Source organism: Oncorhynchus kisutch, unplaced genomic scaffold (genome assembly GCF_002021735.2).
Source record: "Oncorhynchus kisutch isolate 150728-3 unplaced genomic scaffold, Okis_V2 scaffold1098, whole genome shotgun sequence".
Lineage (NCBI taxonomy): Eukaryota > Metazoa > Chordata > Actinopteri > Salmoniformes > Salmonidae > Oncorhynchus > Oncorhynchus kisutch.
The window spans coordinates 13,411-33,022 of record NW_022263043.1 but is presented as its reverse complement, the minus strand read 5'-3'; the positions used below and the strand labels follow the sequence as shown (position 1 = coordinate 33,022).

Sequence of the window (19,612 nt, the reverse complement as noted above, 5' to 3'; positions counted from 1 at the left end):
ATGTTCAATAACCCCTTATCATCATCCCTGCTTTATTTCAATAAACAATAGTCAAACTTCAGAACATAAGGATTCTCTCCAGTGCGTGTTTCTTTAGGTCTCCTAGGCAACTGAACCTTTCCCTCACACAGAGCAGAGGCTTCTCACCTGTGCCAGTGAAAAGGTAGGTCTTCAAATTTGATGGCTGACTGAATTGTTGTGGAAATTCTTACACTGGGACACTCAAAGTCAATATTAAAATGAATCACCCTTTATTGTCAGCAAGCTGGAGAGGTCACAGTCAAACGTAGATGCACAATTACGAGTTTAGGACACCAAAGATAAGATGCACACAGAACATTTCATTCATTACAGAACCTTTCCACAGCTGGTGTTTTTGGGGGGAAATATAAACTGGTGAAACTACCACCACATTAATAGTAGAGTTAAGGCTTATCCCCTATGTGAGCAAATTGGTGTCTTCAGATTTAATGACCCAGCTTTTATCCTGTGTGAGTTCTCTGGTGTTTCTTTAAAGCTGATGATTGACTGAAACTCTTCCCACAATGAGAGCAACACTAAGGCTTCTCTACTGTGTGGGATAGCTGGTGTCGCTTAAGGTTTCCTACCAGACTGAAACTCTTCCCACACTGAGAGCAGACGTGAGGCTTATCTCCTGTGTGAGTTATCTGATGAGTCTTCAGAGTTGATAAATGACTGAAACTCTTGCCACACTGACGGCAGTGGAAGGCCTTCTCTCCTGTGTGAGTTATCTGGTGCGTCTTCAGAGTTGATGATTGACTGAAACTGTTCCCACACTGGGAGCAGTGAAATGACTTTTTCCCTGTGTGAATCAGCTGGTGTTTCTTTTGGAAATATAAACTGGTGAAACTATCCCCACATTGAGAGCAGTGGTAAGGCTTCTCTCCTGTGTGAGCTATCTGGTGTGCCTTCATTTCACATAACCTGCTGAAACTCTTCCCACATTGAGAGCAGAGGTAAGGCTTCTCTCCTGTGTGAGTTAGCTGGTGTTTTTTCAGAGTTGACAACTGACTGAAACTCTTTCCACATTGGGAGCAGTGGTAAGGCTTCTCTCCTGTGTGAGTTCTCTGGTGTGACTTTAAGTCTCTTGGATGTCTGAAATCCTTCCCACACTGAGAGCAGTGGTATGGCTTCTCTCCTGTGTGAATTAACTGGTGTGCATTTAGGTTGGCTAACTGACGGAAACTCTTCCCACAATGAGAGCAGAGGTAAGGCTTCTCTCCTGTGTGAGTTAGGTGGTGTTTTCTCAGAGTAGATAACTGACTGAAACTCTTTCCACATTGGGAGCAATGGTAAGGCTTCTCTCCTGTGTGAGTTCTCTGGTGTGTCTTTAGTTGATCCGAATGACTGCAACCCTTTCCACAAACGGTGCAGTGGTATGGCTTCTCTCCTGTGTGAGTTATCTGGTGCGTCTTGAGTTTGCTTGGTGTTTCACATATCTTCTCACATTGACCACACGGGTATGTCATAATCGTTTTTTGAGTCTGTTTTGATTTGAGGTGAATTGGACAAATAAAGCTGCCTCTGCAATCTGAGCAGGGGTGGGGCCTACAAGTGTGCCTTCTCAACTCCTCTGGCTCATAGAAACTAGTGAAGCAGTCCATGCAGTGGTGATGTTTCTGTCTTGAGTTCTTCCGTCTGTGTTGTTTATTGTTTCCTGATGCTGTGGAACTGTGCTCACTGTCTGAAACTGGGTTGGAGATCTCTCCTGTGGGAATATGAACAGATATGGGGTTAGAATCAGGAACAGCATTGAAATGGTTTTTTGAAAGACTTGTTTAAAGGCCTAATGCAGCTGTTTTGATATCAATATCAAACCATTTACTGGGTAACAATTAGGTACCTTACTTTAATACACTGAACAAAAATATAAATGGTAGAAGCAATCATTTCTAAAATTATACTCATAAAAGGAAACCAGTAGACTGAAAAACATTCATTCGGCCCTAATCTTTGGATTTCCCAACTGGAAATACAGATATGCATCGGTTGGTCACAGAAACCTTTAAGAAAAGGTAGGAGTGTGGATCAGAAAACCAGTCCGTATCTGGTGTGACCACCCTTTGCCTCATGCAGAGCAACATCTCCTTCGCATAGAGTTGATTAGGATGTTGATTGTGGCCTGTGGAACGTTGTCCCACTCCTCCTCAATGGCTGTATGAAGTCGCTGGATATTGGCGAGAACTTGAACAAGCTGTCATACACATCGATCCAGAGCATCCCAGACATGTTCAATGAGTGACATGTCTGGTGTGTATGCAGGCCATGGAAGAACTGTGACATTTTCAGCTTCCAGTAATTGTGTACAGGTCCTTGCGTCATGCATTATCATGCTGAAACATGAGGTGACGGTGGTGAATGAATGGCAAGACAATGGGCCTCAGGATCTCGTCTCGGTATTAAACAAAAAACAATCTACTTGTGAAACCAACAACAATATTTCTAAATAGGATTTGGGTCAGAAACATCAACTCATAAAATCGCTTCTCTGTGCACACGCCTAAATGTCTTTACACAACATTTGCACTTCTTTGCAAAATACTAGGCTCCTATCAATAGTTGATGGCATTATAGGAGGATGGAATAGTTTGGAGCTGGAGTTGGGGCTGGATAACTTACTCAAAACGAGGAAAATGAAGTATGCTGGTATGTGAATAATGAAAAAACATTAAAGCTAATATTTCAAGGCTCTCTCAGTAGACCATTTAAAACCCCTTTATTATTAGGATACTGGGCTAATGGCCAGGATGAAAAGACACCTATGTGATGGTGTTAGACCAGCCAGGATTTAGGAGTAGGGTAGGATGTTTGTTAAATACCAGACTCACCGGCACAAAATAAACATCTCTCTACAATGGACACTGTGTGTCATGGCTGGATAGGTTGTGGTTCCACTCTCTAAACCAACTGTGTTACCTAGGAGACCTGCTGTTTGTGGGTCTGAAACGTTCCTTTTAGAGCTGCATGAAACTGGCAGTGTTGTGTGTTTTTAAGGACTGATGCGGTAGCACAAAAAGGGGCTCTGATGACACCTCCTTCTCTGGATCAGCACACACCGTCACCACCGGCTCCGCCTCTTGAGTGGGGGCCGGAGAGCTGGCCTGAGGAGATGCCTTGTATTCGGGCACCACCCCCAGAAGGGGGAGATAGCTGGCCTGGGGAGATGCCTTGCATTCGGGCACCACCCCCAGAAGGGGGAGATAGCTGGCCCGTGGAGATGCCTTGCATTCGGGCACCACCCCCAGATGGGGGAGATAGCTGGCCAGGGGAGATGTCTTGCATTCGGGCACCACCCCCAGAAGGGGGAGATAGCTGGCCCGTGGAGATGCCTTGCATTCGGGCACCACCCCCAGAAGGGGGAGATAGCTGGCCCGAGGAGATGCCTTGCATTCGGGCACCACCCCCAGAAGGGGGAGATAGCTGGCCCGTGGAGATGCCTTGCATTCGGGCACCACCCCCAGAAGGGGGAGATAGCTGGCCCGTGGAGATGCCTTTGCATTCGGGCACCACCCCCAGAAGGGGGAGATAGCTGGCCCGAGGAGATGCCTTGCGCCTTGCATTCGGGCACCACCCCCAGAAGGGGGAGATAGCTGGCCCGTGGAGATGCCTTGCATTTGGGCACTGCCCCCAGATGGGGGAGAGAGTGGGTCATCGACGGAACGGGGAAGAGATAGACTAGCAGTAGAATTTGAATGGGTTAAACTGATGCAGGAGTTGGGGATCGAGGATGCATCTGTCAGTAGTAATGTTTCACAGTAACATGTCGAACTGACCCTTTACAGAAATAGCCACAAGGTTAGAATATGACTCAGCGCTAAAAACCAACCTGGTCCCGAAAAGAGTATATAAGGAGAATGCCTTCCTTAAGAGGGCATGATAGTGCTACTTGACTAATCACTGACAGACAGCTTGTGATACTTCAACTATCATCAACCTAAAAGGTAATATCTGACTTTCATACTCTAGAACAATTGTATCTCTTGACTTCTGATTTCTGAACGAGACAACTACCCTCCACACTCCTCGTGCTGAATACATCCACCTCCTAACCAGAGTGGATAAACAGCGTCAGTGGTGTTATAAGTTGTATTTGTCTCAAACCTTCTCTTCAGTAAATCATAGTACAAACTTCTAGTAGGAGAAACAGACACTGAGTGATTGGATAAACCTCTGGAGAAAGACACTGAGTGATTGGATAAGCCTCTGGAGAAATTGTGAGTGGAAGAACATACTCTTTGGGGACCAACCAGGTCAACCTACGCTAAGGTAATTAACTGCATGTTGTAATACATAAAGGTAATTAACTGCTTGTTGTAATACATATATAAGGTAATTAACTGCATGTTGTAATATATATATATAAGGTAATTAACTGCATGTTGTAATACATAAAGGTAATTAACTGCTTGTTGTAATACATATATAAGGTAATTAACTGCATGTTGTAATATATATATATAAGGTAATTAACTGCATGTTGTAATACATAAAGGTAATTAACTGCATGTTGTAATATATATAAGGTAATTAACTGCATGTTGTAATATATATAAGGTAATTAACTGCTTGTTGTAATATATATATAAGGTAATTAACTGCTTGTTGTAATATATATATAAGGTAATTAACTGCTTGTTGTAATACATAAAGGTAATTAACTGCTTGTTGTAATACATAAAGGTAATTAACTGCTTGTTGTAATACATATATAAAGGTAATTAACAGCTTGTTGTAATACATATATAAAGGTAATTAACAGCTTGTTGTAATATATATATATAAGGTAATTAACAGCTTGTTGTAATATATATATATAAGGTAATTAACAGCTTGTTGTAATATATATATATAAGGTAATTAACAGCTTGTTGTAATATATATATATAAGGTAATTAACAGCTTGTTGTAATACATAAAGGTAATTAACTGCTTGTTGTAATATATATATAAGGTAATTAACAGCTTGTTGTAATATATATATATAAGGTAATTAACAGCTTGTTGTAATACATAAAGGTAATTAACAGCTTGTTGTAATATATATAAGGTAATTAACAGCTTGTTGTAATATATATATATAAGGTAATTAACAGCTTGTTGTAATACATATAAAGGTAATTAACAGCTTGTTGTAATACATAAAGGTAATTAACTGCTTGTTGTAATATATAAAGGTAATTAACAGCTTGTTGTAATATATATATAATGTAATTAACAGCTTGTTGTAATACATAAAGGTAATTAACAGCTTGTTGTAATACATATATAAGGTAATTAACAGCTTGTTGTAATATATAAAGGTAATTAACAGCTTGTTGTAATATATATATAAGGTAATTAACAGCTTGTTGTAATATATATATATAAGGTAATTAACAGCTTGTTGTAATACATAAAGGTAATTAACAGCTTGTTGTAATATATATAAGGTAATTAACAGCTTGTTGTAATATATATATAATAAGACATTAATAGTAGTAAGTGTTTTGATGATGTTTGATGTTATAGATTAAGGACAAAGAAGAAACTGTGTGAACTGCAAACATTGAATAAAAAGTAGAAACTAGACCCAAAACCCTAGGAGAGAGAACACCTCTGACACTCCCAATCTAGGGGAACAAGTCTAGTTCCTACACTAAAGACAATATGACGGTTTGGACAGAATAATCATTGTATTGTAACAGATATCCTCTATATTAATATTCAAGTAGTATTAGTCGACGGACATAGACTGTAAATCGTAACTAAGGTATAGCTTGCGTGAGTCTAGATATAAGAGTATACAAGGGGAAAGCGAAAGTAAAACCCAGAGGTACTCTAAGTCTGATTGATATTATCTAGGATCCTGAAACCAGCCTAACGGCATCACACAAGGCTAATCTCTGAATAAAAGGGCAGGATACATAACCAGGCCAGTCCGGAGGACCTGTGAGTCACCTGTTAGCCGGGTGACATAAGAACTTGAGTGAGACGACTTGTATCACTCTCGACGGGGGTACCTTAATACCTCCCACCTCAGCACAAGTGAGCTGATGTTAGACAGGTACATAGTTGAACCTGGCATTGGGGCTGGAAAATGCCAGCGCTCATGTTCTTACATTAGGAAATTCCAAACTAACGTGCGTTGACAAGTTCTTATTTACAATGACGGGCTACCAGAAAGCAAAAGGCCTCCTGCGGGGATAGGGGCTGGGATAGGGGGTGGGATTTAAATATAGGACAAAACACACAACATGGTAGCAACACAACATGACAACATGGTAGCAACACAACATGGTAGCAACACAACATGACAACATGGTAGCAACACAACATGACAACATGGTAGCAACACAACGTGGTAGCAACACAACATGACAACATGGTAGCAACACAACATGGTAGCAACACAACATGACAACATGGTAGCAACACAACATGGTAGCAACACAACATGACAACATGGTAGCAACACAACATGGTAGCAACACAACATGACAACATGGTAGCAACACAACATGGTAGCAACACAACATGGTAGCAACACAACATGACAACATGGTAGCAACACAACATGACAACATGGTAGCAACACAACATGGTAGCAACACAACATGACAACATGGTAGCAACACAACGTGGTAGCAACACAACATGACAACATGGTAGCAACACAACATGGTAGCAACACAACATGACAACATGGTAGCAACACAACATGGTAGCAACACAACATGGTAGCAACATAACATGACAACATGGTAGCAACACAACATGGTAGCAACACAACATGGTAGCAACACAACATGACAACATGGTAGCAACACAACATGGTAGCAACACAACATGACAACATGGTAGCAACACAACATGGTAGCAACACAACATGGTAGCAACACAACATGACAACATGGTAGCATCACAACATGGTACCAACACAACATGACAACATGGTAGCAACACAACATGGTAGCAACACAACATGGTAGCAACACAACATGGTAGCAACACAACATGGTAGCAACACAACATGACAACATGGTAGCAACACAACATGGTAGCAACACAACATGACAACATGGTAGCAACACAACATGGTAGCAACACAACATGCAGCAGCAAACATTATTGGGGACAGACAACAGCACAAAGGGCAAGAAGGTAGAGACAACAATACATCACGCGAAGCAGCCTGTCAGTAAGAGTGTCCATGACTGAGTGTTTGAATGAAGAAATGGAGATAAAACAGTCCAGTTTGAGTTTTTTGTTTTTCAGCTCATTCCAGTCGCTACCTGCAGCGAACTGAAAAGAGGAGTGTGCTTTGGGGACCTTTAACAGAATGTGACTAGCAGAACGGGTGTTGTATGTGGAGGATGAGGGCTGCAGTAGGTATCTCAGATAGGGGGGGAGAGAGGCAAAAGAGGGTTTTCTAAAGAAGCATCAACCAGTGCATCATGCGACAGGTATACAGAGATGACCAGTTTACAGAGGAGTATAAAGTGCAGTGATGTGTCCTATAAGGAGCATTGGTGGCCAGTCTGATGGCAGAATGGTTAAATCATCACTGGATGTCTAATAAATCACTGTGTTTTATATTATTTTATGATTTATTTCCCTGAGCCTCCTTTTGCCATTGAAATCCTGTCTGATCTTGTGGGCATGTTGATACAAATGTAAATATATTTACACACACAGCCCTGATTGGTGGACAGAGCATACCCCGCTTACCCCTTCAAAGTAGGAGGATACAAGTGCAAATAAAAGATGACTGGTCATTCAGATCAGATTGTGATGTCATGATCTGGGCCAAAAAAAAACATCCCACCTGAACAGGCTGAAATTCCAGGAATTATTTTCAAAACAGGAACGTCACATTTTTAACTGCACTGCCCCTTTAAAACGAGGTGAAACCAAGTTACTCTTCAGAAAGAGCCACCAGATTGGTGGAAAGACTCAGATTGGTGTAAATAATAGTTCTGGAATCCCCTGTGGTTGTCAATACACCAACCGCTCTCCGTACTAAACTACTGAACATACCTGGGTCAGTGTTACCATCTACTTCTTCCCTGTTCTCCACTTCTGTGACCACCCTCTCCTCCGCCTCCTCTTCTTTGAGGGCCATGTCCTCCTCCTCCTCTTTGAGGGCCATGTCCTCCGCCTCCTCTTTGAGGGCCATGTCCTCCGCCTCCTCTTTGAGGGCCATGTCCTCCGCCTCCTCTTTGAGGGCCATGTCCTCCGCCTCCCCTTTGAGGGCCATGTCCTCCGCCTCCCCTTTGAGGGCCATGTCCTCCGCCTCCCCTTTGAGGGCCATGTCCTCCGCCTCCCCTTTGAGGGCCATGTCCTCCGCCTCCCCTTTGAGGGCCATGTCCTCCGCCTCCCCTTTGAGGGCCATGTCCTCCGCCTCCCCTTTGAGGGCCATGTCCTCCGCCTCCTCTTTGAGGGCCATGTCCTCCGCCTCCTCTTTGAGGGCCATGTCCTCCGCCTCCTCTTTGAGGGCCATGTCCTCCGCCTCCTCTTTGAGGGCCATGTCCTCCGCCTCCTCTTTGAGGGCCATGTCCTCCGCCTCCCCTTTGAGGGCCATGTCCTCCGCCTCCTCTTTGAGGGCCATGTCCTCCGCCTCCTCTTTGAGGGCCATGTCCTCCGCCTCCTCTTTGAGGGCCATGTCCTCCGCCTCCTCTTTGAGGGCCATGTCCTCCGCCTCCTCTTTGAGGGCCATGTCCTCCGCCTCCTCTTTGAGGGCCATGTCCTCCGCCTCCTCTTTGAGGGCCATGTCCTCCGCCGCCTCTTTGAGGGCCATGTCCTCCGCCTCTTTAATCTCTACCTCTTCCTTGACTTCCCTCTCCTCCTCTTTGACTATCACATTGAGTTCCAGTGGTTGACTGCAGTCCTCCAGCTTCACTAAGACCATCTCTGGACCCCACTGTGAGCTTCTCTGTGCTGGAACACCACAGTAAGAACCCGGGGACTTGGGTTCCGACATGGAAGGCTATAGTAGGATTCAAAAGAGGCACAAACAAAATGTAAGATGAGTTTCACAAACAGGGTGAGTTTTACAAAATACTGGAACAGCTTAGCTAACAAAGACATATTCCATCCATACTAATACAAATACATATTCCAAGTATACTAATACATTTTGCTAGCTGGCATTGCTGTGGCAAAGGTACAGCTAGCGTTGACAGTGTCGAGTTAGTTGGTTTAGCTTGAATTTACAGACGAATTCAAATGTCACCTTTCTCACTAGGATGAAACGATCTAGCTAGATAGACATTTTACCAGCAAGAAGTTAGCTTGACGCAATCGCGAACCAAAATGTAATTTGTCATTTGTAATCTCTAAATGAACAGTTAGCTAATGATTAAGGTTAGCTACTTTAATTGAGTTTGTTATCTAAAGCTGGCTAACAAGCTAACGGCCTTGCTAACTAGCCATGCTAACTTACTAGATCAGGGTTGCCAATAGATTTATGCCATTTTAAAGATGGACAATTCGCATATCACATAGTTGACATGTCTGTCTTAATAACAAATAACGTTATCATTCACAACAAAGTCTTGAAGATAAACTCACTTTGTCGGTATGGCAGAAAGCCAGTTAGCTTGGCTAGCCGTTTTAATGGGTAACTTCGTAAGCAAGCTAGCTAACGTTAGCTCAAATTGATTTGTTTACACACGAGCTGGTGGACGTGGACAAATAATCCCACTACTAATGTTAACCTAAGGAAAAATTACAGAATATGTGAGAAATATTGATCTTACATTGAAACTAGAATGGGCAGCTCTTGTTTTTCTAGCTATCTAGCGTAACTTTTCAGTGAGGATTAACTTCTTCTTTGGTATAATGGCGTCCGCAACAATTATATTTGAGTTCCGCCACCTACTGTACAGGTGGATAACAAGGACCCACAAAGGGAGTAAAAAATGCATGGTAAAAAATAAAAACCTATACAAAACTGAGCAACGAAATGTTAATTAAACTAAATCAGCCTGCTTTTCTGTTTAATCAGGTTCCTACACAGGTTCATAAGGATCCTGTGATGGCGGGACATTTCCTGGCAACAGTAGCCCATGCAGTGTTTCTGCCGTTTAGTCTTGGAGGCCCAAAAACTTCTGACACCTTTATTAAGTTTGCCGACGACACAACCGACAACGATGAGACAGCCTATAGGGAGGAGGTCACAGACCTGGCCATGTGGTGCCAGGATAACAGCCTTTCTGTCTCCTCCATTCTCATTGAAGGCTGTGGTGGAGCAGCTTCAAGTTCCTTGGTGTCCACATCACCAACAAACTATCATGGTCCAAACACATCAAGACAATCTTGAAGAGGGCACGACAAAGCCTATTCCCCCTCAGGAGACAGAAAAGGTTTGGCATGGGTCCTCAGATCCTCAAAAAGTTCTACAGCTGCACCATCGAGAGCATCACTGTCTGGTATGGTAACTGTGTGTACGGCCCAGGACATCACTGGGGCCAAGCTTCCTGCCATCCAGGACCTCTATACCAGGCGGTGTCAGAGGAAGGCCCTAAGAATTGTCAAAGACTCCAGCCACACTAGACTGTTCTCTCAGCTACCGCAAGGCAAGCGTTACCGGAGAGCCAAGTCTAGATCCAAAAGGCTTCTTAACAGCTTCTACCCCCAAGCCATACGACTCCCGAACAGGTAATCAAATGGCTACCAAGACAATTTGCATTGCCCCCCCTCAACCCTCTTTTACGCTGCTGCTAGGCTGTTTATTATCTAAGCATGGTCACTCCACCACATGTACATATTACCTCAATTACCTCGACTAACCAGTGCCCCCGCACATTGACTCTGTACCGGTACCCCTGTACATCAACACCATGCCACTTCTGGTTACTATGACTACACGATATCAACACCATACCACTCCTGGTTACTATGACTACACAATGTCAACAGCATACCACTCCTGGTTACTATGACTACACAATGTCAACACCATACCACTCCTGGTTACTATGACTACACAATATCAACACCATACCACTCCTGGTTACTATGACTACACAATGTCAACACCATACCACTCCTGGTTACTATGACTACACAATGTCAACACCATACCACTCCTGGTTACTATGACTACACAATGTCAACACCATACCACTCCTGGTTACTATGACTACACAATATCAACACCATACCACTCCTAGTTACTATGGCTACACAATGTCAACACCATACCACTCCTGGTTACTATGACTACACAATGTCAACACCATACCACTCCTGGTTACTATGACTACACAATATCAACACCATACCACTCCTAGTTACTATAGCTACACAATGTCAACACCATACCACTCCTGGTTACTTTGACAGCATTCACTTTTCCTGAAGCCTTCTTCACCGTCCTCGTGACTTCAAAATAGTTTCCCAAATAAACATCATTATCCAAAAAACGTTCTCCAACAAGCAACGATTCATCAGACTCATTTTCACAACAATTTCTCCCTTTTTGTTCCATTCTTGGACTTCACTGTTGTCCACTCATCGTTCTCGCTAACGGTCGTCGACGTGCTTCAGCACGACACTTCTGCTTCCGCCATCATCCCTATAGTGTCATACCAGGGTTTACTTATTCGATGAGGTTTAACAGAGTTTGGCATCCAATAATTATTGCATTACAGCCACCTACTAGAATGGACAATATCTCCATAATACTCTGCTTGAAAAAATAATAAACAGATACTCTGCCATCTAACACTACACTCAGAAAACATGTATATATTCACAGTGTCAGTCAAAAAGATTGGACAAACCTACTATTCAAGGGTTTTTCTTTATTTTGACGATTTTCTACATTGTAGAATAATAGAAGACATCAAAACTATGGAATAACACATACTGTACAGAATCATGTAGTAACAAAAATGGGATTAATAAATCAAAATATATTTTATTTGAGATTCTTCAAAGTAGCCACCCTTTGCCTTGATGACAGCTTTGCGCACTCTTGGCATTCTCTCAACGAGCTTCATGAGGTAGTCACCTGGAATGAAATCAATTAACAGCTGTGCCTTCTTAATTCATTTGTGGAATTGCTTTCCTTCTTAACGCGTTTGAGCCAATCAGCTGTTGTGACAAGGTAGGCGGTGGTATACAGAAGAGCCCTATTTGGTAAAAGACCCAAGTCCATATTATGACAAGAACAGCTCAAATGACATGGTCAGTCAATCTGGAAATTTTCAAGAACTTTGAAAGTTTCTTCAAGTGCAGTCGCAAAAACCATCAAGTGCTATGATGAAACTGGCTCTCATGAGGACCGGCAAAGGAAGGAAAGACCCAGACTTACCTCTGCTACAGAGGATAAGTTCATTAGAGTTAACTGCACCTCAGAATGCAGCCAAAATAAATGCTTCACAGAGTTCAAGTAACAGACACATAACATCAACTGTTCAGAGGAGACTGTGTAAATCAGGCCTTCGTGGTCTAATTGCTGCAAAGAAACCTCTACTAAAGGACACCAATAAGAAGAAGAGCCTTGCTTGGGCCAAGAAAGACGAGCAATGGACATTAGACCGGTGGAAATCTGTCCTTTGGTCTGATGAGTCCAAATTTAAGACTTCTGGTTCCAACCCCGTGTCTTTGTCTTTGTGAGGAACTTTCCTTAAACGGAAGCAAATGGAACGAAACAGGAATAAACTTACCTTTGTCCAACAGAAACTCTAATGTGCAACTGTTGGACTAATGCCTAATGATTAAACCCTAGATCAGCTAGATGCAGGCAAGTGTGCAAGGCAGTATTGAACGCGTCTGTCACCTTGATTACTCTAAATTATCTTGACCTCTGCACCTATGTTTTAAACTTTAATTCATAGGCCAGGTTGTAGCATCCTCATGATGGGTAGAGGGAAAATGAGTATCGTGTAGTAGCCTAAACCTATCGATGTTCCATTGATCTGGATGAATGGAATATGAATGACAGTCATCCAGTCTGCTGAAATAGAAATAAGGCTCATACATTTGAATATATATATATATTCCTTCTCATCTTAAAACGGCACCGACCGCCACTGCTTTACTTACAGTATAGCCTACATGTAAAGCACCAGATATAATGACTCTTCAACCCTCCATAATAAAGAGAGACAGGATACTTACAATAGTTGTATTTATTTTCTGCCATTTAGAAGTTTATGTTGTATACATTTTCCGTGACTAAATTATAAATATATATATATATTTTTTTTTTAAGCGATATAGAAATCCAACTAGAATATATGATTTCTGATTACTCAGGATTCTCTATGGACAGATATTAGCTATGGATTCCACAATGTCAACTTCACTCAGTTTTCTCTGCCGTGCTGCCTGTTTGGTGATTCCTGAAATAGGGATATGTTCACAATAAATCCTTATCATACCAGCTTTATTTTAAGAAGATGGTAAGGAATCTCTCCTGGGTGAGTTAGCTGGTGTTTCTTTAGGTCTCCTAGGGGACTGAATCTTTTCCTCACACTGTGCCAGTGAAATGGTGGGTCTTCAAATTTGTTCACTGACTGAAGCTTTCCACACAGGGAGCAGCTGCCACAATCCTTTGCAAGTCATTTTTTACCCCCTTTATCTAACCAGGTAAGTTATTATTAGTCATAATTAGCTGGTGTTATTTTGGAAATAAACTGGTGAAACTATCCCCACATTGATAGCAGAGTTAAGGCTTCTCCCCTATGTGAACAAACGTGTGTCTTCAGATCTAACGACACAGCTTTTCTCCTGTATGAATTCCCTGATGCTTCTTCAAATTTGCTGATTGACTGAAACGCTTCCCACACAGAGCAGCGGTATTGTTTATCTCCTGTGTGAATTAACTGGATGTTAGGTGGTGTAAATAACTGACACACTTCCCACAATGAGATCATTGTTAAGGCTTCTCTACGGTGTGGGTTAGTTGGTGTCTCTTTAGGTTTCCTACCAGACTGAAACTCTTTCCACACTGAGAACAGTGGTAAGGTTTCTCCCCTGTGTGAGTTATCTGATGTTTCTTCAGAGTTGATGAATGACTGAAACTCTTACCACACTGGGAGCATTGGAACAGCTTTCCACCCGTGTGAATCAGCTGGTGTTTCTTTAGGAAATATAAACTGGTGAAACTATCCCCACACTGAGAGCAGTGGTACGGCTTCTCTCCTGTGTGAATTAACTGGTGTGTATTTAGGTTGGCTAACTGACTGAAACTCTTCCCACAATGAGAGCAGAGGTAAGGCTTTTCTCCAGTGTGAGTTAGGTGGTGTTTCTTTAGGAAATATAAACTGGTGAAACTATCCCCACATTGAGAGCAGAGGTAAGGCTTCTCTCCTGTGTGAGTTATCTGGTGTGGCTTCAGTTCAGATAACGTGGTGAAACTCTTCCCACATTGAGAACAAAGGTAAGGCTTCTCTCCTGTGTGAGTTAGTTGGTGTCTTTTCAGACTTGATAACTGACTGAAACTCTTTCCACATTGGGAGCAGTGGAAAGGTTTCTCTCCTGTGTGCGTTCTCGTGTGTGACTTTAATTCTCTTGGAGATCTGAAATCCTTCCCACACTGAGAGCAGTTGTATGGCTTCTCTCCTGTGTGAATTAACTGGTGTGTATTTCGGTTGGCTAACTGACTGAAACTCTTCCCACAATGAGAGCAGAGGTAAGACTTCTGTCCTGTGTGAGTTAGGTGGTGGTTTCTCAAAGTTGTTAACTGACTGAAACTCTTTCCACATTGGGAGCAGTGGTAAGGCTTCTCTCCTGTGTGAGTTCTCTGGTGCGTCTTTAGATGGTCCGAATGACTGCAACCCTTTCCACAAACAGTGCAGTGGTATGGCTTCTCTCCTGTGTGAGTTCTCTGGTGCGTCTTTAGTTTGCTTGGTGTTTCACATCTCATCCCACATTGACCACACGGGTATGTCGCCATCGTTTTTTGTGTCTGTTTTGATTTGAGGTGAGTTGGACAAATAACACTGCCTCTGCAATCTGAGCAGGGGTGGGGCCTACAAGTGTGTCTTCTCAACTCCTCTGGCTCATAGAAACTAGTGAAGCAGTCCATGCAGTGGTGATGTTTCTGTCTTGAGTTCCTCCGTCTGTGTTGTTTATGGTTTCCTGATGCTGTGGAACTGGGCTCACTGTCTGAACCTGTGTTGGAGATCTCTCCTGTGGGAACATGAACAGATATGGGGTTAGAATCAGGAACAGCATTGAAATGGTCTTTAACAGTCGTTTCTATATCAATATCAAACCATTTATTGGGTAACAATTGAGTACTTCACTTTAATACACTGAACAAAAATATAAATTCAAGAAGCAACAATTTCAAAAATTATACTCATAAAAGGAAATCAGTGAATTGAAAAACATTCATTAGGCCCTAATCTATGGAATTCACATGACTGGGAATACAGATATGCATCGGTTGGTCATAGATATGGGGCGGCAGGGTAGCCTAGTGGTTAGAGCGTTGGACTAGTAACCGAAAGGTTGCAAGTTCAAATCCCCGAGCTGACAAGGAACACGGTAGCTTATGCCTGCCCATACCATAACACGACTGCCATCATTACCACTCTGTTCACAACGTTATCAGCAAATTGCTCACCCACACGACACGCTTTCTGCCATCTGACCGGTACAGTTGAAACCAGGATTCATCCGTGAAGAGCACACTTCTCCAGCGTGCTTATGGTAGAGAATTGAACATTAAAATTATCTAACAACAGCTACTGCTCCCTAAAAACTTGAGTTATCTTTGGCATTGTGTTGCGTGACAAAACTGCACATTTTAGAGTGGTCTTTTATTGTCCCCAGTTCCATGTAATGATCACGCTGTTTAATCAGCTTCCTGATATGCCACACCTGTCAGGTGGATGGATTCTCTTTGCAAAGGAGAAATGCTCACTAACAGGTGCCTCAAGTTTAAATAAAAGTTTTGTGCACATTTCTGGGATGTTTTCTTTCAGCTCATTAAATATTGGACCAATATTTTGCAGGTTGCGTTTACATTTTTGTTCACTGTGGATTTCCATTGAAATTGGGAAGGGAAAAAAAATAAGCTTTTTAGCAAAAAAACACACAACAAAAAACTCTCTCTCCAGAAAGAACTTTGCATAATTTACCACATGGTGACATCACCATGGAAGCCTCAACTCCCGGCCACACAAGTCTGCTGATTACAAGGTCCTGCGTAAAACAGCAACTAACAGGACATTTTTAAAATCACACTTTTAGTGTTAGTTTCATCAGCTGTCGTACAAAATGATGTAAAACAAAGGAAAAACTGCATTTTGAGTGCACTTGGGACTTTAAAAATCTAGATTCCTTCATTAAACCAATAACAAAAAAAACACCATATCTCTGTTGTGGTAAAACTCTGAGGGATGGGCTTTGAGAAATGTAACCACTCTCAGATTAACACCACATCTCTATTGTGGTAAAACTCTGAGGGATGGGCTTTGAGAAATGTAACCACTCTCAGATTAAATAGACACATCTGAAGATGCAAGGACTGACCATGCATGATATGGGGCAGCAGGGTAGCCTAGTGGTTAGAGCGTTGGACTAGTAACCGAAAGGTTGCAAGTTCAAATCTGGTACAAATCTGTCATTCTGCCCCTGAACAGGCAGTTAACCCATTGTTCCTATGTCGTCATTGAAAATAAGAATTTGTTCTTAACTGACTTGCCTAGTAAAGTAAAGGTAAAAAATATCAAAATTATAGTTTTAACCATATTTAGAGGCGATACAGTGTTTGGTTACATTTAACATTGTTTACAAATATTGGAGAAAAACAAGCTTGTATGTTTGGTTCTGATGGGGAACGACCATTGAACTGCGAGCCATTTCTAAGTTACATTCATCAAGAATCAATGGGTAAATATCATTAATTTCAAATCAATAGGTAAATATAATTTTTTTCAAAGTCAAAAAATTGATGTAGGATCAAATGATTCTTGATTTAAGAATTTTCCCCAAACGTACACAAGGTCCAATGAAAATGTTTACTTCTGCTTTGTCCCTGAAAGACACACAGGGGAGGTTGGAGCAGGGGACTTCCATGCTCTGGCTCCCGTGGAGCAGTTGTTGTGGAGGGTTAAGTGCCTTACTCAAGGGCACAACAGCGGGTGATGACATCTGGGATTTGATATCAGATAGCAGCAACCTTCCAGTTGCACAGCTCACCTTCCGACAGAGTTTTGGAACCTCCTGGGGCTGCCAACGCACCAACTTCTCTGCAGGACCCGGAATTCAAACTGTCAATCCTTGGTCGCTGGCTCACCTCTCTAACCGTTAGGCTACCGGCCGCCCCTTTAAACAAACACAATACGGATGTTCCAGGAAAAAAATGTCTCTTCGCGGCAGTGTAGCCTAGTGGTTAGAGCGTTGGGCTAGTAACCGGAAGGTTGCAAGTTCAAATCCCCGAGCTGACAAGGTGCAAATCTGTCGTTCTGCCCCTGAACAGGCAGTTAACCCACTGTTCCTAGGCCGTCATTGAAAATAAGAATTTGTTCTTAACTGACTTGCCTAGTTAAATAAAGGTAAAAAAAAAAAATCTGCATCGCTTTGATATTTTAAGAAGAACTTTTGCACCAATAATGACTTTTAAAAGCTTGTTATATTAAATGACCACAGAGAAGTGCAGATATGTATCATTTTGACAAGTCCCTCCTGTGCACCTCAGTGGCGTCTTGGACGATTTTAACCCATCGAACACCAAAACGTATCGACATTTTCACCATCATTGTAAAGCCCTAGTGGTGATGTTGATGCTTCTGGAAAGTCCTTTCTGAACGTTATCATTTACTTCATGTGATTAGTGACTCATTTACCACCGTCCCTCATTTTAAGGTCAAACCCGTTACGGAAACTGAACGCTCGTTTTAAGATGGTGAAACTATTCCTTTTTGGAAAGAAGAGGAGGGCGCTCAATCAACGTGAGTCGAGGTGCAATTTATAAAAAATAAATCATCATCGCAAAGGAAAATCATAACACTGGCACTTCCCTTTGTGGGATTATTCTGATGAAGGCCAACGTAGACTGAAACATTGACCTTTAACCTTGTTTAAAGAAAACAAAGACACTATTCTTTCTACAGAAACATTGACCATCTAATAGTCAAATCATAGTGTATAAACAGGTGAGCTGGTTCTACTCTTTATGTATAAACGGGTGAGCTGGTTCTACTCTTTATGTATAAACAGGTGAGCTGGTTCTACTCTTTATGTATAAACAGGTGAGCTGGTTCTACTCTTTATGTATAAACAGATGAGCTGGTTCTACTCTTTATGTATAAACAGGTGAGCTGGTTCTACTCTTTATGTATAAACAGGTGAGCTGGTTCTACTCTTGATGTATAAACAGGTGAGCTGGTTCTACTGTATATGTAAAAGCAGGTGAGCTGGTTCTACTCTTTATGTATAAACAGGTGAGCTGGTTCTACTCTTTATGTATAAACAGGTGAGCTGGTTCTACTGTATATGTAAAAGCAGGTGAGCTGGTTCTACTGTATATGTATAAACAGGTGAGCTGGTTCTACTGTATATGTAAAAGCAGGTGAGCTGGTTCTACTGTATATGTAAAAGCAGGTGAGCTGGTTCTACTGTATATGTATAAACAGGATAACTTACTCAAACCGAGGAAAATAAAGTATGCTGGTATGTGAATGGTGAATAATGAAAAAACATTAAGGCTAATATTTCAAGGCTCTCTCAGTAGACCATTTAAAACCCCTTTATTATTAGGATACTGGGCTAATGGCCAGGATGAAAAGACACCTATGTGATGCTGTTAAACCAGCCAGGATTTAGGAGTAGGGTAGGATGTTTGTAAATACCAGACTCACCGGCACAAAATGAACATCTCTCTACCATGGACACTGTGTGTCATGGCTGGATAGGTTGTGGTTCCACTCTCTACACCAACTGTGTTACCTAGGAGACCTGCTGTTTGTGGGTCTGAAACGTTCCTTTTAGAGCTGCATGAAACTGTCAGTGTTTTTAAGGACACGCCTCCAATATTGCCACCCCTCCCACCTCAGCACAAGTGAGCTGATGTTACACAGATGTTAGACCGGTACATATCTGAACCTGGCGTTGGGGCTGGAAAATGCCAGCGCTCATGTTCTAACAATTCCAAATTAATGTGTATTTGACACTTGGGCCTCTAATCGCCAGCTGAAAACAGAGCCCATAATGTTAAAGCCCCCATGCAGTATTTTTAATAAATCACTGCATGTTTTTATTTCATGAAAATAACTTCAAATATATTTGTTATCATTTATTTCCCTGAGCCTCCTTTTGCCATTGAAATTCTCAGTCTGATCTTCTGGGCATGTTGATACAAATTAAAATATATTTACATACACAGCCCTAATTGGCGGATAGAGCCTACCCCGCTTACCCCTTCAAAGAAAAAGTTACCAGATTGGTGGAAAGACAATAATAGTTCTGGACTCCCCTGTGGTTGTCAATGCACCAGCCTCTCTCCATCCTGAACTACTGAACTTACCTGGGTCAGTGTTCCCATCTACTTCTTCCTCCTCTTCCCTGTTCTCCACTTCTGTGACTGCTCTCTGCTCCGCCTCCTCTGTGACTGCTCTCTGCTCCTCTTTGAATGCTCTCTCCTCTGCCC

At 42.2% G+C, this 19,612-nt stretch overlaps 2 protein-coding genes across 3 annotated transcripts; both read right to left on the bottom strand.

Annotated features, from left to right (window-relative positions):
* Positions 1–228: 228 nt before the first annotated feature.
* LOC116364486 (zinc finger protein 852-like) lies at positions 229–9,884 on the bottom strand. Of its 2 annotated transcripts, none has more exons than XM_031817613.1 (3): positions 9,759–9,884; positions 8,038–8,986; positions 229–1,729 (listed from the first exon to the last, which is right to left on the bottom strand). In XM_031817613.1, exons 2-3 carry the CDS (start codon positions 8,978–8,980, stop codon positions 558–560), a joined length of 2,115 nt encoding a protein of 704 aa, XP_031673473.1. In that variant the 5' UTR covers positions 8,981–8,986; positions 9,759–9,884; the 3' UTR covers positions 229–557. The 2 variants fall into 2 exon arrangements, with proteins under 2 accessions (XP_031673473.1, XP_031673474.1); XM_031817614.1 differs by having other exon boundaries at positions 9,571–9,830.
* Positions 9,885–12,487: 2,603 nt separating this feature from the next.
* On the bottom strand, positions 12,488–19,612 carry LOC116364488 (oocyte zinc finger protein XlCOF6-like). The gene is made up of 2 exons (XM_031817616.1): positions 19,490–19,612; positions 12,488–15,144 (listed from the first exon to the last, which is right to left on the bottom strand). The coding sequence occupies exon 2, from the start codon at positions 15,038–15,040 to the stop codon at positions 13,889–13,891; it is 1,152 nt and encodes a 383-aa protein (XP_031673476.1). The 5' UTR covers positions 15,041–15,144; positions 19,490–19,612; the 3' UTR covers positions 12,488–13,888.

Excerpts from the sequence above, each read along its gene's own strand:
- LOC116364488 (XM_031817616.1), bottom strand. The coding sequence starts at position 15,040 with ATGGACTGCTTCACTAGTTTCTATGAGCCAGAGGAGTTGAGAAGACAC.
- LOC116364486 (XM_031817613.1), bottom strand. The coding sequence starts at position 8,980 with ATGTCGGAACCCAAGTCCCCGGGTTCTTACTGTGGTGTTCCAGCACAG. Across the intron at positions 1,730-8,037 it reads AGATGGTAACACTGACCCAG|GAGAGATCTCCAACCCAGTT; the intron begins GTATGTTCAGTA and ends ATATTCCCACAG.